At 37.2% G+C, this 19,757-nt stretch overlaps 2 protein-coding genes across 12 annotated transcripts in view; one reads left to right on the plus strand and one right to left on the minus strand.

Annotated features, from left to right (window-relative positions):
* PPFIA2 (PTPRF interacting protein alpha 2) overlaps positions 1-6,031 on the plus strand; it is a 289,947-nt gene extending 283,916 nt beyond the window's left edge. For all 7 annotated transcript variants that reach the window (XM_071766166.1, XM_071766115.1, XM_071766123.1 and 4 more), the window contains 3 exons: positions 783-942; positions 2,929-3,021; positions 5,244-6,031. In XM_071766166.1, the coding sequence (XP_071622267.1) occupies positions 783-942; positions 2,929-2,987 (219 nt within the window). In that variant the 3' untranslated portion in view covers positions 2,988-3,021; positions 5,244-6,031. The remainder of the gene's footprint in view (positions 1-782; positions 943-2,928; positions 3,022-5,243) is intronic.
* Positions 4,207-19,757, minus strand: part of ACSS3 (acyl-CoA synthetase short chain family member 3) — a 93,160-nt gene continuing 77,609 nt past the window's right edge. For 3 of the 5 annotated variants that reach the window (XM_071766290.1, XM_071766313.1, XM_071766300.1), the window contains 5 exons: positions 16,429-16,510; positions 15,334-15,456; positions 10,987-11,086; positions 10,733-10,908; positions 9,717-10,461 (listed from right to left, as the gene is read on the minus strand). In XM_071766290.1, the coding sequence (XP_071622391.1) occupies positions 10,396-10,461; positions 10,733-10,908; positions 10,987-11,086; positions 15,334-15,456; positions 16,429-16,510 (547 nt within the window). In that variant the 3' untranslated portion in view covers positions 9,717-10,395. Of the gene's footprint in view, positions 10,462-10,732; positions 10,909-10,986; positions 11,087-12,309; positions 12,504-15,333; positions 15,457-16,428; positions 16,511-19,757 lie in introns of those variants that run through there. The other 2 variants (XM_071766278.1, XR_011730280.1) reach the window with 2 other exon arrangements.

The raw sequence follows: 19,757 nt of genomic DNA on the forward strand, positions 1-19,757 counted from the left end.
TAAGGTGAACATTTTCCATAGAGGAAACATGCAAAAAGGAGTTGAAGTTTCACTTGTCAGAGTAAGTGGCAGGATGGGGAGGAGGGATGCTTTTGCAACCTGTTCTTTAGGACATTTATAAAATGGCTTTTTGGTGGGTTGGGGATTTTCTGTTTTGTTTTGTTTGGGGTTTTTTGGTTTTGTTTTGTTTTTTTTTTTTCCTTCGGTTCTTCAAAGGTATCAAGATGTTCATAGGGTGGGATTTGAGGCAGTTAACTAGGATGAGGAATTCCCAATCCACCTGTGGAAAATATTCCACTTAAGGTAAGAGTCCAGTGCAAACAATGTTCAATTCTTGGACTTCAGCACATGAGGAGGAATAAACTTGTAAGCTCTTACTGAAAATGTGAAATGCCTACGAATTCTGTGCATGCACATGAGTGTTTAATTCTTTATTAGCACTTTACATAAGTCTCCTAATGCAGTAGGAAACCACTGCATTTTCTGTCACTGTATTTGGAAGAGATCTGACTTTCTTAAAAGTTCTACTTTAGCTGATACCACAGCCTTCTACTATATTAAGCCAGAGATTTCAGAGCAGTTTTCCACTCTAGTATTTAATATTTCTACAGGATTTACTTTTACAAGAGTGCCTCAAATGCACTGCAGTTACTGGATACAGTGCACCAGAGCAGGGTAGTTGTTACGGAGTACATGTGACAGTGGGAGAGGCAGCAGAGAGCAGGCTAATGAATCAGAAAAATTCATCTTGCTTTATCAAACACATCTCTGTGTGTTGACAGAGTGACGACAAGAACTTCAGACGGGGCCCCTCCTGGCGGCGACAGTTTCCCCCGCGCGAGGTTCATGGGATCAGCATGATGCCAGGCTCCTCAGAAACACTGCCAGCTGGGTTCAGATTAACCACAACGTCAGGGCAGTCCCGGAAGATGGCAACTGATGGTAGGTAGTCATTCCTGCACTTACTGTTGAAAAGCAAGAGGCTTATTCTACCCTGCTAAATTGACTTTTAGTGCCTGTCCGCCTTTAGAATCATGGAATCATAGAATTGGTTGAGTTGGAAGGGACCTCAGAGATCATCAAGTCCAACCCTTGATCCACTCCTGCTGCAGTTACCAGACCATGGCGCTGAGTGCCACATCCAGTCTCTTTTTAAATATCTCCAGGGATGGAGAATCCACTACTTCACAGGGCAGCCCATTCCAATGCTTGATCACCCTCTCAGTAAAGAAATTCTTTCTAATGTCCAACCTAAACCCCTCCCCTGGCACAACTTAAGACCGTGCCCTCTTGTCTTGCTGAGGGTTGCCTGGGAAAAGAGACCAACCCCCTCCTGGCTACCCCCTCCTTTCAGGGAGTTGTAGAGAGTGATGAGGTCTCCCCTGAGCCTCCTCTTCTCCAGGCTGACCACCCCCAGCTCCCTCAGCCTCTCCTCATAGGATCTGTGCTGCTGTCCCTTCACCAGCCTGGTTGCCCTCCTTTGGACCTGCTCCAGGACCTCGATATCCTTCCTAAACTGAGGGGCCCAGAACTGGACACAGTTCCTTGTACCAGAATGGCTGCATTCACATAACTACAAGGAATGGAACCTGGCAGAGTTGAATTAGCATCTCTAGCAGGTGGAGTGTAATTTAGAGAATGAACTCAGAAAGGGCTATCACCTTTATTTCCTTTTCAAACTACCTACCTTAGCATTGGCCATCAAACAACTCCAGTTTCTAACAATTAAAATCAGTCAGATGGGTACTGTAGTTAGTAAATAGTGCATTTCGGGTACTAATTGAGTTAATATATACCAGACTTATTTTTCTCTGGAAATCTTTTAATTTCCAAAAGATGTGCTAATTCATCAATAACTGGAAAAGTTATAAGCAGATTATAATTTTAAGTAATAAGGGAGAAGGACCAAATACCATTGCAGCCAGTCCTCCAGGTATATGGATGATAAAGCCATGTATAGCTTCATGAAGTTCCGAGATGTACCAGTACAGAGACTGGCCCACTCCAAATACTTCTGTTTTTTTCTTCCTAAGAGAATTTAGGTCTCTGACTTTACATATCTCAAAGTAATTTATTGTACTGCTTGTAGTGATGACATTCCATAATTCTTGAATTAACTTGATATGACAATATTGCCATCCAAATTCCATTAAAGTTTCTCTCTTCTTTGAAGAAAATACTTTATAGTTGCAGTTACAGATGGAATAATTTACTGATTGCATCACTGAATTCCACTGAGTCCACTGCTCATGTGCATGCTTTGCTTTTAATCCTGCACTTTCTGGCAAAGATGAAGCTGTAAGACAAGAATCCATTCCAAGGAAAATTCCATGTCAAAATAAAGGAAGTAGTTCTCTAGGCATTTCCATTGCCCATGTCACTGTAGTAGTAGCTAAGAACCTTACAAACATTTATGGATTTCATCTTCTGGCAATGCTATGATGTAGAAGGTACCATTTCTGTTTTAGAGGTAGGGAACTAAGGCACAAGAGAGATTAAGTGATTCACTTAAAACTTCCAGTTTATTACTGATCTGAGTGCTGAACTCAGTAGACTTAAAGGTAGGTAGCTTTAAAGAACTACCTATTCATCCAGGATTTGTCTTCCTATCTCCCAGTACTAAGAACACAATAGTATTTAAGCAGCATGACAAGTACAGTATTAGGACTTCCAACAAAATGAAGAAAAAAACAAATTTTAAACTGTATTCACTTAAGACAGATTTCAGTAGTACAGCAGACATGAAGAAACTTGGGAGTTCCTAACCAGGCTGTGCCAAGATCATGTCATAGAAAACCACAGAGCAATTTAATAGCCAACCTTCCTGTAGGAAAAAGACTGATTTATTTCCTTCATGATTCTAAAGAGGTTCTGGTTTGTTCGTTTGTTGTTTTTTTTGTTTGTTTGTTTGTTTTTTGCAATTTGCAGTTGCTTCATCACGACTGCAGAGGTTAGACAGCTCAACAGTTCGCACATACTCATGCTGACAAGGCCTAGCAAAGAAGCCAGCACTGAATTGTTGTGAGTATTTGTAAGGAGCCATCATGAAAGCTCTTTATAATCCTACATTATATCCAATATTCCTTGGCATTATTCAAGCAATGAGCAGAAGACCATTAGCCAGCGTTAGGAGCATTCTCAATAGGATGGTCATTTAATTCTGACAGCAGTCTCAAGCTCAGTCCAGGAGATGTCACAGTATTCTTTTTCTCATCTCAAACAGTAGGTTCAGTCTGCTGAAACACCTTCAGCAGATAAACCAGAAGTTTTCAGACAATTCTGTTAAGACTATAGCTTGCAGCAACCATAAAGTATTCTGTACACTATTCAAACCTAAAGCTGGAACTGAGAAGACAGCAATAGACACAGTGAGTAAATTTACTTTTTGAGAAGTATTTCTCCCAGGAGCTTGGGAGGGGAGGGGGAAGCTAGTGTAGCAGAAGAGATTTACTTTTTTTTTTTTTTTAATTAGAAATATGACTCAATTTTGAATATCAGGTAGCTGCATAAAGCTAGAATAAAACTCTTTTTATACAGAAAATCATCTGAAGTGCTTGTACTTCTCAAATCAATCCAGAATTGCACAGTGGCAACGAAAGAAGCAACTTAGGAACAAATCTAGTAGTGGAATTCATGTTGCATTTCCCACCGCCTACCTTTGGAATATGGCTATGAAGTTCACAGATTCACTGTTGCAGAATTCTGTGCAGAAATACACTGTTTTCTGCCACATCACAAGTTTTTCAAAAAACAGCAACATGATGGGAGCTTTCATCAATACAGCACCATTTCATGCTAATATTTTCTCAGTAAAACTGTTTTCATTTAATTACTCAGGGGATTGTGAGGGAGCTGTAAAGAATACTTAGGTAGCACCAAAACCTTCTCAGGCATTTTGCATGCTTTGATAGCTGTTACATATTGTAGGCAAGATATTACCTTATAGTCCTTATTTTGATTCCCAAGAGAGGCTTGAGGCCATCAAGGCTTGACTGATTCCAAAAAAATGTTCAAAAAAAGCTTAGGAACAGCAAATGTTGCCAGTGTGAAACATAGATTGCTCAGGATCCTATGGATGACATAAAGCTTATTTCATAGCTCTTTAGGAGACTGCAAGAATGAAAAATCTTATTCTAGTAAAAAGGGGAACTTTTCATGCCATTGAAAAATAACCACAGGAGATGTTTGGCTTTTTTTTCTACAATAGGTAAGTTTAGCAGCTGGCCCTACAAAGATGATGAAGCATGTAAACTTTATAAATCTTTTTATCTGGCCATAGGTATCGATTAGACCTTAGAGCCTGGCACTATCACTGGGGTAGAAATTGATAGCAGAGATGCTTATCTTTTCTCCTATATCCTTCAGAATTGTAATGTTAAAAGCAATAAAGTATGACCAAGAAATAAAGTTCAAATGCCAAGCTATCTACTATGCCAACACCAATGGCCCAGACATATGAAGCAATATGTTCCTATTGATTTCAAGAGTGCAGCAAGGGCAGAAGTTGAAAATAGGTAGGTTAACAAAAATTAATTTAATATTATCCAACACTTTTTTCTTACAAAATACCTGTAATGACCAAGTCAGAAGGCTCAACTAGGACAGTTTCACTGCTGGGGCAATAAAATATAGTAGTTTTACTTTTGTTGTAATTAAATGTCAAAGGTGATTTGGCAAAATAAATGATATTCTTTATCAATGAAGAGTTCTAAAGAGGATCTGTAAAGACAAATGGAGAAGACTAGTTCCAAAAAGAAGTGAATGGTAATCTGGAAACAGCCTGTCCAAGGGAAAAATTCACCAAGGTAAAAAAGGCAAATGTTGCCAAGATGCAGTATTCAAGGTGAATTAGGGTACCTACCATCTGTACCCTTGAAATATGTGTTCAGCCTTGTGCCAGACAGGCAAAGTTATCCAGATGCTGGAAACTAATCCCAGTGCTGAATCAAAACAGTAAGAAAACAACTGCAAAATTAATATAATCAGAAATCTGTATGGGTCCAAGACAAAAATCAGTATACATTAGTAAAAGATTAAAATGCATCATGATTAGATTTTAAATAGATGTTTCATATCTAAAATGCAACAAAAAAATGCATGTGGCCCTCACATACTGAAACCCCATCTTTTAGTAAAAAATACAACAGCCTACTTAGAGCTATAATATTTTCTGGTATTATTGCATCCTAGACCAAATCAGAATCAAAGAATGTTGCTAATTAATGTTTATTTTTTCCCCTTAGATATCATCTCTTTCTTCTACTTTACCTGAAGTGCACTACCACTACGTAGGAAAAAGAGCATTAAAACTCTCTGCGAGAACAGGGTAATAGTGAAGAGAATACATAAGGTTTATCAGATAAACAGACATGATGTTCCTTTCCTGTATTGGTTAGTTTAAAAGAAGAGAAAAAAAACCCAAATTGCTACAAAAATAAAAGGAAAACAAAGCAACCTCCCCCCTTCCTCTCAGCATCTCTGTCATCAGAAATTTGGCAGTAGTGCACATCCAAAGCTTTTATCAAAAGAAGCCACTCATTTTTACATTGTTCCATTGTTTTATTGTAAAATACTAGACATTTACGTATTTACTGTGTATGTATTTCTTTTAAAATGTGTAAGTCTTCTGTAAATGGATATAAATATGATTTTTTAAAAATAAAATCTATGGTACATGGGGTCTCAGTGCAAACATTTGACAATACAGTGTCAATAATACTGTTTGTATCTTTCCATTCCACCATTTTACACTTTTTAGATTGTAACAGTCAAATTAATATGTTTAGCAGAGTTAGAAGCTTCAAAATGTTCCTACTGAGAAAATCTGTCAATATTTAAAGCTGAACACCTGCCTCTGATGATGTATAATAGAGTGACATAGCCTGGAACTGGAGCCAAAATGGGCCTCTAAAGACAAAATGGAAATGTCACCTATCTGTAGAGAATCTCCATGATGGCTCACCTCTTAAAAACAAATAAACCCAGAAGGACTGTTTATAAAAACAAACAAATCTAAACAAAAACAAACAAAGCACCCCAACCAAAAAAAAAAGGATAAACCCCCCACAATTCACTAAAACACGATTTATACAAAAACCCAAAACTTTCTTCTATGTTGCCTGTGGACCAAGAAGAATCTTGCTTTATCAAGAGCCACCTTTTCATTCCAGGATCTTCAGACACCAGCCAGCATTGGAAAATTAAATCTAATATTTGCACAGAAACAGATTCTCATATCCAGATATAATCAACAAAGAAAATGAAGGGAAAAAAAAAAAAAAAAAAAAGCCAAACCCCACTTCATTTCTTCATTTTAACTGGGCATTAGACAGGCTCCTGTCTAACATTCTTTTAGCCAAGATGGCCTTGCTGAGACTTCACAGAAGTCAATTTTATCAGAGGAAATAACTGAAAGACAGAGTGATTAATATATAGTGTATAAAAGTTTAGAAGAGCAACTATTACCTGCTGTGGCTTCATTTGGTGGTGTTATTGTTGTTTATTCTTTGTTTAAATGGGAAGTTTCAAAGTAAGACCTACTTAATAGTCATTTAACTATCTGCTATTTTTCTGCTGCTTGATCTTAGCTCAAGACCTGTCTTTTAGTTATTTCTTTTAGCAGTTTGATCTGCAATGTTTGCACGTACATAAGCATTTGTTTTGTCTATTTTCATTTGGCAAACTTCAATCGGATGGTGAAAGATTTTTCTCCCCCAATGTCAATAAAAAAAAAGAATTCAGTGCTATTGGTGTTTATAAGTCTATTAAGCTTTGTATGTAGTAGCATAAAAATCCCAGGTACTTACAGCTAAGCCATAAACACATTTTGCCACAAAGAGGTCTGAGTGAGGATGGAGTCACTGGTCAGACTCTGCCACGAGAGGGAGCATTGAACTTGCTGATGGCTGCGAACACAACAGCTTGGGTTAGAACACAACAGCCTCGTCTCTCTTACCTACAGTTCCTCAGGCTTAAATGACTCGGCTGCTGCTGTTACTTCTTCTCTCTTAACCTTCTTTTGAATTATTTTAGTCCAGAACGTCACCAAGCAAAAGCAAGGCAAACACCCTTTTCAGTGCTTGCACACGCTGCCCCTCCTCAGCACCTGCTTTACAGAATTTATTTTTCAGCCCACATTGTTACAGCTCATGCTCAAATTCAGGGGACAGAAGGGAATGAGGTGTGTAGGGGGAAAAGAATGAGGAAGATCTTATGACCAAAGCTGCTGGTTTCCTAGGAGTATAGCACCCCTAAATTGTTTATTTCCACAGTGGAAGAAAACAGATCAGAAGAATTAATTTTTTTTTTACAGTTGTTATCATTATTTCACTTTTATCTAAGGCTAATATATAAAAATCTTGTCTCCCCCATATGAGCTGAAGTGCTACTCTCATCAGCTAGAAATTGTCTAGTTGGCTTGGACCTTTTCAGTACACTGAGAGTAATTTCAGTAACTCCCTGACCATTCAAACCTACCCACATGCTTCTCTCCAGCAACAAAATTAAGAAAATTAGTGCTCTCCTACCACTTGTTAAATATGTTTGGTCTTCCTTGATAGCATAATCAATCAGATTGCTGAGCAGCACCAGAGAACTGCTCAAGAATGACCACTCCCCTTTCTCCAGCTGGGCACAAAACTAAAGCTGTAGACAAATTATTCTGCCATCGTGGTTCCTCTGGAAAACAAAAGCCATGCCCATGAAACAAGTATTTTTTCCACACTGTACTGCTGCAGTGGGGTAACATTCTTTGTCTGGGTTTTCTGAACTCTGGTAAGAAGTTCAGAAAAGAGACATTTGGCATTTCTGTAATCTTCCACAGTACCAGAGTGGCAGCAGAGTAAGCAGACCTGACCACTCCGACCCTCTCTTTTATCCCAGTCTTGAGCTTAAATGATCCTCACCAAAAAAGAAAGCAAAAATTTTTAAAAAAAGAGGAAACTTTTTAAGTTTCAAATTTTAGGGAGTTGTTTTGGTTTTTGTTTCTTTTGGGTTTTATTGTGTTTTGGTTTTTTTTTTTAATTTTCTGCTTCCTCAGGAGGCAGAAATAGATTATTACAAACCTTCATTTTGTCATGGAGACACTTCAGTTCAGATGACAGATAACTTTCTTGACAATATTAATATGTGCAAATAGCCACTCAGAAAGGTAAGTGCCTAAATATCTATCACTGATGGGTCTGGTTGTTGTATTAAAAAAGAGTCTGACATTAATTCTCTGTTCCATAAAAAAAAAGAGCCCCAAACTAGAAAACAGGTTACCTTTCCTTACAAATGGCAAAACTGGTTTAGGACAACAAATGTCATTACAAAATCTACAGAAGATACAGTAAATTGATTCTCCTCTCCTACACCCAATGGCATCATCTTTACTACAGGGCTTATGCTCTCACTAATTAGTTCTCTCTTGCTTCTACAATTGAAACCTGATGGCTGCAGCCTGTATAGCTACACAAACACACACAACATCTCAGTTTTAATTGTACAAAAAAATAGTCACGCACCTTATGAATGTGCCGCAGGTTTCTCTGTGATAAGACCCTTGTAGTTTCTCATGGTTTTAAGAAGTCCCTCAATGCCAGGTCCCATGATCTCCCTCTCTATAACTGTTCAGTATAGGTTTCTAACTTGTAGCACTGTGAAACTGAAAAATACTCACCAGTCTCTGCAAGGCACTCCACTATCTGCAACGGGACTCCTATTAACATCGTGGTACTTGAATAATCCATCCAGAAGAAAATAGTATCTTAAACTAACTACAACTTACGTAAGAATTTTAAGAAAGTTATCAGGATACCTCTGAGGATAATTAGAATAATAGTATATTAACACCATAAAGCATCATGAGCCTTTATTCAGTCTTTAAATGCTCTTACTCCCTGTTCAGATTGTGATCTTCAACTAAATCAAACAGCTGAGCAGCTACCTTGTGCTGAAATCATTTGGCAAAAACAAATACAGCAAAGGCTCAAAATATACTGGTTTATTATGTGACCATATGTCCTGGTTCAATATGGTTCATCAGCTGCATGCAGTCCTTAGTGAAAAACACATGGATTTACTTATTTCCTCTGGCACCAGTACAGCTCATTGACTCTACAAAGAAGGTCACAAGCACAAGGCAACACTGGGGTATGGTTCATGTTAATTAGCCATGTTATCTGCCCCTTTTAGCTCCTATATCAGTCTGATAGTTTATTTTATCACTTAGCAGTGCTGTCATCCTTTCTTCTAGGCAACAGTAGGAAACAGTATTTCTGGATTCTGTAGGACACGCTGCAGTAAGCAAAATACATCTAGACTGATCTTCTACCTTAGCTTAGCCTAAATACAGAATCTCTCTTTTATCCCAACATCATCTGAATTTGCATTTTGCTTACTGTTCTCTGTACTACTCTGCTTTTAAACTTTTCTGTGAATATGTATTTTTAAGAGGAATTTTACATTTATTGTTCGGTTAAAACCCTGCATCTTGAGGAGAAACACATTTAGAGAGTGTATCTTCCACATCTTGGTTTGTTGAGAACTCTCTGAGTATTTTGAACTGGCCTACAAAATCAAGAATGGATTGCCTAGTATCTCTATTTCCTACATTTCTTGGTTACATATATATCTCAGCAAACATAAAATATCTCACTATGTGAGCACATAAAGCACATTCTGATTATCCTTATAAAATACGTTACAAATAATAACAACAAAATTACAAGAAAATGCAAAGGGTAAATGCCTGCCTTTATTTAAAATGCATGGGTTTTATTAAGTATTACCATGAACAAATCAAGATTTTCACAGATATGAAAGCAAGATATTACCTATCAATCTACAAAAAAAGACACATCAGGAAGTTACTGATTTTAAAAAATACAGCAATTTGGTTTATAGTGCAAAGACTTAGAAAAAATATGTGGAATCAAGAATAATAATTTTTTAATTTATAAAAAATTAATATATAAATGATCATAATTTACAAGTGAGGAAAATTTATGTCTGCAATCATTCCAATCATTCCTATTTATTTCTCAGTTCATGACTTACCTTCTGTAAGCGCTTTTAGACAAACTCAAGTTACTGGTCACATTATACAATAATGAATTTAAATGTAAGGTTATATGAATCATATGAGATAACCCAGACACTCCCTCACTTAAGGCTACATAAATGCATTAATTCTATTTGCAATTCTTATAAATCTTAATATCCACTATATAATAACAACATACAGAGACCTGAGTATGCTTAGTCGGCTGTGACCACATGGTAAAGAACACAGCAACTTTTCTAAAGGAAAAAAAGTTAGTCCCAAATCATTACCAGTTTTTAAAACGTGGTATTTCCTAGCACCGTCTCTTTTTGTACTTAACAAGCACCTTTGTTATCAACCTGTTATTCTATTTAACTTTTGTTTAGCACTTCTTCAATGTGTTTAAACACACTAGCATCTTCAATGGTTGGTGTTATCTGAAAAGGAAGCATATAGAAAGAAGCATGTGATAGTAGATCACTGTTCTTACTTTTGAAGACAATTTCATTCAGAAAATCTCCTAAATCTAGCTTTCAAGAGCAATAAAGAGAAAAGTATCTGGAAATATCTGGAACATAAAAATCTTCTGGCTAAGACAGAGCAGAAATAAAATATAATGTACTACCTGATGTGATAAACCAGTTGCAGAATGGTCTAGCAAATCAAACCCATGACTTTGGTTCATTAAAGCATACATCTCCAACTCACCTTGTATGGTTTCCCACTGACAAGTGCAGAAAGAGCTGAGCGTGGTATCTTGCCTGAGCGGGTTTTTGGTAGCTGTTTTACAAACACTCCCTTCTGGAAAGCTGCTACAGGACCAATGTTAGTTCTAACTTGTTTGACAATCTCTTCCAAAATTTTCTCCTCTTCTGTCTTTATACCTGGTGAAGATGTTCATAACCTTTAACCTTTCTGGGACTTTTGTAAGTCTGAGCAACATCAGTACAACAAGCTCTCACCTTCTCTCAGTACACACAGAGCAAATGGAACGTGTCCTTTTAAAGGATCCTCCAGGCCCACAACAGCACAGTCTGCCACAGCATGATGGAAGAGAACACACTGAGGGAGAGCAAATAGATCTAAATTGATCTAATAATAACTGAACATTCCTGTGAAAAAAATCCATAAAACCCCAGACATTTCTTCTATTTTGACAGTGAAAAAGCATTTAGTCAGTACACCTCAGAGTTTCAATTACACCTGTTGCAGATACACGTGTGAGGGAGGAAGTCCTATTGACCTCCCTCCTTACTTCCCCAAGAATTGAAAACTCAACCAGCTCATGGTCACTTTGTCCAAGATGACCACCAACCTTTACATCTCCCTCCAGTCCCTCCCTGCTCACAAACAGCAGATCTAGCAGTGAGCTTTCCCTGGTTGGCTCAGTCACCAGCTGTGTTAGGAAGTTACCTTCCACACACTCCAAGAGTCTCTAGGACTGCTTCCTGACTGCAGGTTTATATTTCCAACAGACATAAGTTGAAGTCTCCCACAAGAATAAGAGGAAGCAAATCCAAAACCTTACTCAGCTGCTTGTAGAACACTTCATCAACCTCCTCTCCCTAGTTGGATGGTCTATAACAGACCCCTAATAAGATATCTGCCTTGTTGCCATTCCCCCCTGATTCTTACCCATAGGCATTCAACCCAATTACCACCATCATTAAAATGCTCAAGACCTTCTCTAACATAGAGGCTCACACCCCCTCCTTTCCTTCCATGCCTATCTCTTTTGAACACCCTATAGCTTTTTAACCCTGCACTCCAATCATGGGATGGATCCCTCCATGTTTCTGTAATGGCAATTATATCATAGTTTCTTTGTTGGACAATAGCTTCAAGATTGTCCAGTTTATTGCCCATGCTACATGCATTAGCATAAATGCATTTTACCTGCTGTAACTTTCTGCATGGGAGGGGTTTACCCCCTACTTGGAGTTTCTCAGGTCCCAAGGAGCACTTCCACTGCTCATCACTGACTGATTTATTACTGTGTGCATTGGTGTTCATGTACTTCAGCTGGGCTGCTGATTTCACTCTTAATTTGAACTTTCCACCCTTAGGCTCATCTCTGGAGAGCCTGGTTTCAATCCCTGCCCCCTTCAAACCTAGTTTAAAGCCTTTTTGATCAGCCCCACCAACATATGGGCTGTAGTCCTTTTGACCCTGCTAGATAGATAAAGCCCGTCTGATTTGAGGAGCTTGGGTACCATGGAATTTGCCCCATGATCATAGAAACCAAAACCCTGCCATTGACACCAGTCCCTAAGCCATGAATTTACCTGCTGGATCTTCCTGCTAGTTCCTTCATCCATCACTATCAATAGAGGGATAGAGGAGAACACAACTTGTGTGACTGATCCCTTAACTTGTCCCAGGGCCCCAAAATCTCTCAGGACTGCTTTTGTAGATCTTTTTGTGCCGTCAGCATGAGGAGGAAGACATGAAAGGTGCAGAGAAGACAGAAGGGAAAAACCTAAAGAAAGGAAAAGCTGAAACACTGCTATCCCAGTTAAGAACAAGGAGATTCTTGTGTGACCTGGTTGTGAAACCAACCACGGACAGAAAAATTTAAAGGGTTGCCCATAACCATTCCTAAATATGGACTTCACCAGCTCTAAGTTTTATAGTCAAACCAGGACTGGCTTTTGTGCCATAGTCACTATAACACACATCCAGCAGTTTTGTAGAAAAATGGATCTGCACAAATTGCTTCATGCCTACTTTGTTGGACAGAAGTTATGATAACTTTAAAAACTATGATCCCAGAAATGTTCCATGCCACAAAAAATTCATGTGGGAAATATTTAGTTTAATTAGAAGCACACTACACCAAAGTACAAAACCATGGCCATTTATGCACACCTTTTGAAACTAGATTTTCACAGCAATGACATAGCATGTGCACAAGCCATGTTTAGAACAGCAAGTGCAGCATCCTGGAGTCTGTTCTGGCTGGGCTCAGAACTAGAAGGGCAGAACAGCCTGCTGCAAAAGTACTGAATCTAAATATATGCAAGTGCACTTGAATTAAGATGCAGTTTACTTTATCAAGAAGTCATTGTATCCAAACTAACTAATCTTACAGGAATTAATCTTGTCCAACTCCAAACTTCCATGGTATTTCAATGCATCACACACTCATGAACTTCTAGTCCAGAGCCTCATTAATGCATTCCATTTCCTGCTATAAATACCCATTCTTGCCTGTTCTGACTTACTGACCCTGACTACAGCAACTTGATTGCCATAGGAAAAAAAAAAAAAACAAAAAAACCCCTACAGTTGAGATTTAAATGTTGCCAGCTTGCTTTGTAGTATTTTTTTTGTGTGTCATTCCAGCCTGTCACTTGTTCATATACGTTTTTTGAATAACAGGAATATGCAGTCACTGTAATGCTTTTCTTTATTAATCTATCCCAAAATCTATCAATTTACCACTGACTTTGGGACAGATAATTTCAAATGACTGAAAGTGTAACTACCAATAAACTTTTTAAAACAGCTGGAAAGAAGAACACAATCAGCACTATTTAAAAATTGTTTGAAAGAAAAACCTCAAGTAAGTGAAACGGCATTTCTGGAATGATGACTGGGAACAAGTATGGATGTCACATTATGGCAGCAGACAGAAACCTCACTATCAGGAAGGAGATCTCATGCTAAATTCCTCAATTTCAAACCTGTTGCCTCATACAGGCAGTGTTTTGTTTGAGCTTTTCAGAAAGAGAGAAGGCAGGCAGGGACACAGTAGATGTACAGACAAAAGAGATGGATGGATGGATGGATGGATGGATGGATGGATGGATGGATCAACAGTAGCTGAGGTTACTGACATTGACTGATTAGCAAGATAAAAACTAACATCTACTGACTGCAGTGAAGATGGAGACCCAATGATACTGAGATACCTCAGAAAAAGGAACTAATTGCAATATAATGGAGCTGAAATTCTTTGCCAAAGTGCTAAGGAAAAACTTGCTAAGCTTATAACACAGCTATAATGTAAATTCAGGTAATGTACTTGCTCAACAAGGTGAGCATTGCTTAATGAGGCGGCGATTAAATGAACCTTTAATTCTCTATTTACTGGTCTTACTGAAAAGCTAATTGTGGTCTCATTAATGCTTCTCCATTTAACTACCAATTTGCTGCACATGTGCTAACACTACTCCTTTTTTAGCTTTGTGCAAAAGGTGAATGGAAAAGCTTCTAGAATTCTGTAATGATGAAACATTTTTTCTTTCTAGGGGAAAGACCAAACTAGCAGGGGAAAAAAAAAAAAATACAAATACTGATAAGGAGGTGATTCAATTGACCATTTGTTATATTAGTTTCTGATAAAGGCTGAAGTGAATTAACCATGGGCAGCGCAGCCCTTGAACAGTAAGGGGTGGTGATGAGACTCTCTGCTGTGCTTTACTAGAGCAACACAAAAAAAAACCCTGACTGCAAAGGCTCATTGAAAGCTGGTTGAAAGCCACCTTTATGGCTTTACAGACCCACATCAGAACAGCAACTTGTTCAGCTCCCTGGCTGACCAATCCTCAAAAGATTGCCTTTGTTTATCTGAATTTGTTCACTTCTGTGTAATCAGAATTTCTTCTAAATTGTTTTCTAGCCTTTGAAAAAAATAGTTTCTAGACCAATAGACATTACAATGCAAAAATTACTGACAGATTAGCTTGTGATTCAATGAGCAGTTAAATTCACAATTCTTAAAGTATATTTTTCCTTTGTACATGAGTAGCATACATTTTCCTATACTCCCTGAATAACCAATTGATATGTCATCAGGGAAATTTGTAACTGGCAATCAATCACAGCAGTTCCAGAGAGGTGAGTGAACAATGATATGAAATTCAGATACTTTTATGAACTGCACTCTTTTCAACTTTTTTTGAGTTGCATGGGTATTACATTAATGACTTTCAGTTTAACAGCAGGGTTTTTTTACAGAAATTTTCATTGTTCATTTAGCACTGCTCATATAATAAGAGACAAAATTAGTATTATCAGAGCTTCCAGGAATATTTCCCATGCTAACATAGTGCCCCTTAACTCCACATTCAACTGGCAGATCCTGCCTACTTTATCAACCCCATGATAAAAACTGCTTATTGTTAGCAGCTAAGTTTATTACGATCCTTAAAAGAAAGTACCTGAACTAATTATTTTTTTTTGTTAAAAGTACCAACACAAATGCAATCAAAAAGAGCAGCGAGAAAATGAGAGATCTTGTGAGATTTTCAGTTGCAGCTTTATTCATCTTTCATTCTTCTGTTTTACTGGTCAGCAATTCTTACCTCTTCAATTGCACCTGCTGAAATTCGGTGTCCAGCGACATTGATCACATCATCAGCTCGAGACAGGACATATAAATAGCCATCTTCATCCATATAACCTGCATCCATAGTATCATAATATCCCTAGACACAACACAACCAGAAATAAACTCAGGTACAGTAGCAGGAAAATCCATCAGTTTTCCGTGAAAACTGAACAAAAGTTAATTGTTCCAAATGAAATACATTTTCGGTGCCTGAGAGATATAATTATCTAATATTTTTGACCATTTTTATGTCATAATACACTGTGCAGCTCCCTTTCCAGAAAAGGTTTTGTAGTTTAGTTAAGACAGAAGACAAGACATAAACCTGGATTTTTTCCTACTCTGCTTGTTTGACCCCTGATGGCCCGGAGAAAGATGCTGCCTAAAAGGAGAATGAAATTTTTCTTAAATGGAACGGTAGAACTGTTGTCAAATTGCCCCGGAAGAAATTCCTGTTTCCTGGATCCAAACATACATCAGCATCATGCAAATGCACACTAAAAATAATTTGCCTGATTGATTCACTCATTTACTTTTACTGAACAAAACCTCCCATTTTGGACATTCACATAGGGCCAATCTATCTATTTCTAGAAGGAAAAGAGGAAGACAGGCCCTAAATAGTTCATCTGACAAGAAAACATGAGAAATTCAGTAAGAAGTCTCTGATGTATTTACATGCACAGTGGGCAAATGTGTATTTTGGACTGATACCAAGTTAGAATTACAGTATGTCAGCAGCAGTAGTATATTTGAAGCTATGCCAGTCGAAGGTTGTGAGGCTTCTATTCTTTATTAGATCAAATTACATAAACCAACTTTTATGTAAGAAGCTTGAGTTTGCTTCTTCTGTTTCAGATCTTAAAAAGGAGTGCGCCCAAAAACTTGAATTATCTATGAAAAAAGTTTTACCTTGAAATACTTCTAATTCTGTAACACATATTTCAAATATTTCCCATTTTTTTAAAATAAGATATGATAACTTTGTCCATTATCTAAACTAAATATACTATCATTAAGCTCTTCAGGATTACAAAAAGTTAATACAAATTAATTTTGTAATTCTTACTGGAAATTTCTGGAAATACAACTTATGAAAAGTTTCCTGATTTTCCCAAAGACCTGAGAATGCTCCAGGAGGCAATGGCAACCTTAAATTTAAAAGAAGAGAGTGAAGTAAATAGAAACAGATATCAATGAGTGCAACTTCCATGCTTTCCATTCATACTTTTTGTTCAGATTAATAATAATTGACTGTAAAATCATAAACCAGTTATCTTTAAAAATAGTCTGATAACAGATGAAAAAGACAATAACTTTGCTTTAATCACTTCCACATAGCTCTGTATTTTTATGCAGACCCTATCTTTTATATAACATAAGCATTTCTGTCATTCAGTAAAATAAGGTTTGGTCTTGTAAATACTACAAACTGCAATATAAATACCCTTTCAGCATTCAGTTTTCAACATTTTCAACATTTTCATAGATGAATTGTCTGGCAGAAATGTATGACACTAGGTTATTACAGGTATCTCTCTAACGCACATACACACACAACTCAAATTACTTCATTGTTCAAACATTTAATAAAATTTTTCTTAAGCTGTGCATAATATTATTGGAATTATTGGGGGAGTTCTTTGAAAGTATGTTTTAAAGGGTCACTTTTAGAACTTCTTAAAATAGCTGGACTTAATTTTGATTTTTTAAGGTGTGAGGCTCCAAAATTTTGGATTGCCTGATTAGTTGAGATTTAAGTGAATAGTATAGATTCTTCAGTCATTTGTCATTCTTCAGTCAAAGATACAGGTGTGACAAAAAATGGGATATTTCAAATACATTTCTGCCAGAAGAAGAGAAGCTACAGAAGTTCCAATTACAAAGAATTGTTGTTTTTTTCCTTCAGACCTCTGATAAGGTTAAACTCAGCTTACTTGAACTGCCTAGGAGATGCATATTCAGACACATCAACATAAGTTTTACAAAGCTTAACCCTAGAAACAAAGAAAGAGCATGCAAGCATATTTATAGAGAAAATAATAAATTACTCATTCAGATTGTAGTAGTATATGTCTACATTCCTAGCCAGCAAATTTTTAGCCAGCAGTTTTTTTTTTTTTCACCTCAACCTGTGGTAGTGTGACACAAAAAGGTAAAATCTCCAGCACTGAAACATCCTTCTGTAGCATAGCAACACTGGTAGCATTACAAGTCTCCTATGATGTTCAGGTGACAAGAGAAGGTGCTATCAGCTCAGTGACATACACATTTCTAATATTATATTTATTAAAAGTATAATTACATATACTTTTTTTACCTAAATATGATAAAAATATTACACGCTGGATTGTAAAGGACATGTCAATTAGAAATGATTCAAAAATATGACTTTTTAAAATCTTCCAGCTTAATTCAGCTTGATTAGCAGAATAGAATCTATATAACTACTACTGCTACTGTGTGCTACTGAGTATTCTGGCTCAACACATTGTATATATCACATTCCCTGGAAGTATGGTAAAGGTAAGGCCAGAAAGGGCAGGACACTTCCCAGGTAGTTACCCGGGTGTGAGAAAGGCATGTTGGCATCTGCCAGTCTGGAGGGAATTCACCAGCCTCTTTTCAGCCTTTCAAGCTTCATAAGCATCCTTGTGTTACACAGACACGACATATAGAGTATTTGTCTCGAAAAATTAAATATATTGACCCCAGTGTTTGCATATGCATGAGTTTAAAGATAAAATTGCTTGTTGACATTCAAGAAAAACCTCTAGAGAATAGCAGTTACTATGGTTGTTGCCTGGTTGCTAACAGCATAGCAATTCCTAACAGCCTCAGACATTGCAAATTTTGCACTTTAAATTTATTTAACTGTCTAAAACACCCATGTGATGGGAGAAAAAGGAAAAGTTGTATTGACGAAATCTTTAATAATTTCTCCAAAGCTCTATTCAGTTCTTTGCATTCAGTTCTTTGCATTCAGTCATTACATAGAGGAACCAGTTTTATTGCTGAAATCAGAGAAACATTTTCTTTTCAGTAACGATAGCTGTTTGGAAATCTAAACACAGACATGTGCAACATATATTTTTTATAATGCAAATTGCAATGGTAAAATACATCCACAGAGTGCATTTTGTAAGTCCGTGAAAACTCATTACTAAACTACTGGCTACCCCAGGTATCTCTGTAGCACAAATCACAGCACAATACAGACACAATCTCAAATTGTTCCTCCTTAGCTTCCTGTAAAAGATTACTTGCAGTTAGGACTCCATTCCACCTAGTAAGCAATAACTGAATGCCATCTTCCACGTGTCCTTTCTGGAAAAATAATTCCAGAGCAACGGCCACATACAATGCTTCCTTGATAGTAAAGTTCTTAGCATCATGACTGACTAGAATTTCTGGGTACTCTGCAAACACAAGTAATTGATAAAATTAATAAAGAAAGAATCCAGCTTGCTGGAACATAATTACATTTATTGAATTTTTGCCAGGATATGAGGATTAAAATGCCCAGAGACAAAAATACCTCCATCCCACTGCTGCCAGTGGGAATACTGCCAAATAAATGCCAAAATGAGAAGAACTGGATCATAATTATGTGAAAAGAGCCAGAAGAGAGACAATCAAACAATCAGAAAATAACAGCAACTTGAAAGCAAACATCTCTTCCTTTCCTCAACACCTCTATTAAAAAAAAAAAAAAAAAAAAAAAAAAAGGAACATTTTTCTTTGTTGGGTTTGAGTCTGTTCTTCCTAGAAAATATAGAACACACCTACAGAAATTCTGTATTTAAAAACTGTTGCCTCTTTGTCCAAACACTGAGTTGATACTCAAGGCCTTTGGGGCTTATTTTTATTAAAAAGATATACTTACCAAAATGGCAGCAATGCATATTTCCCCAGACATCATCCTGCTTCCCTTCCACAAGCAACAGAAGCACATAAGATGAAGACAGAAGGTGCTGGGTTCCTTCAACATCATTTGCACAATATACAAAGAAGGTGCTTTGCTTGAGTTCCTTTTTGGATATATTTACTGTATTTCTCTAGCTACCAGTTAACTTCTCTCTCTCATCCTGCATACCAAGTAACAAACCAGCCAGTGCTGAGCCTTTGCCTCTGCACAACTCTTGCTTGGGTTTTTCATATGGTTGTTTCTCCCTTTTGGAGAGAACAGTCAAAAGCTACAACAAATACAAATTCAAGACAAGCCTAGAGCTTTGTAAAAAAATAAAGATGTCATAACAGCCATACTGGGTCAGGCTAGCTACAGCCAACTCATCCCATTTATATAGCAAAGAACTCAAACCTTTACAAACACAAGTCCAGATTCAAGCCAAAAACCTACACTGAGCTGAATCAAAACAACTTGAACTTTAGAGAACT

This window comes from Heliangelus exortis, chromosome 1 (assembly GCF_036169615.1).
Source record: "Heliangelus exortis chromosome 1, bHelExo1.hap1, whole genome shotgun sequence".
NCBI classification, from domain to species: domain Eukaryota; kingdom Metazoa; phylum Chordata; class Aves; order Apodiformes; family Trochilidae; genus Heliangelus; species Heliangelus exortis.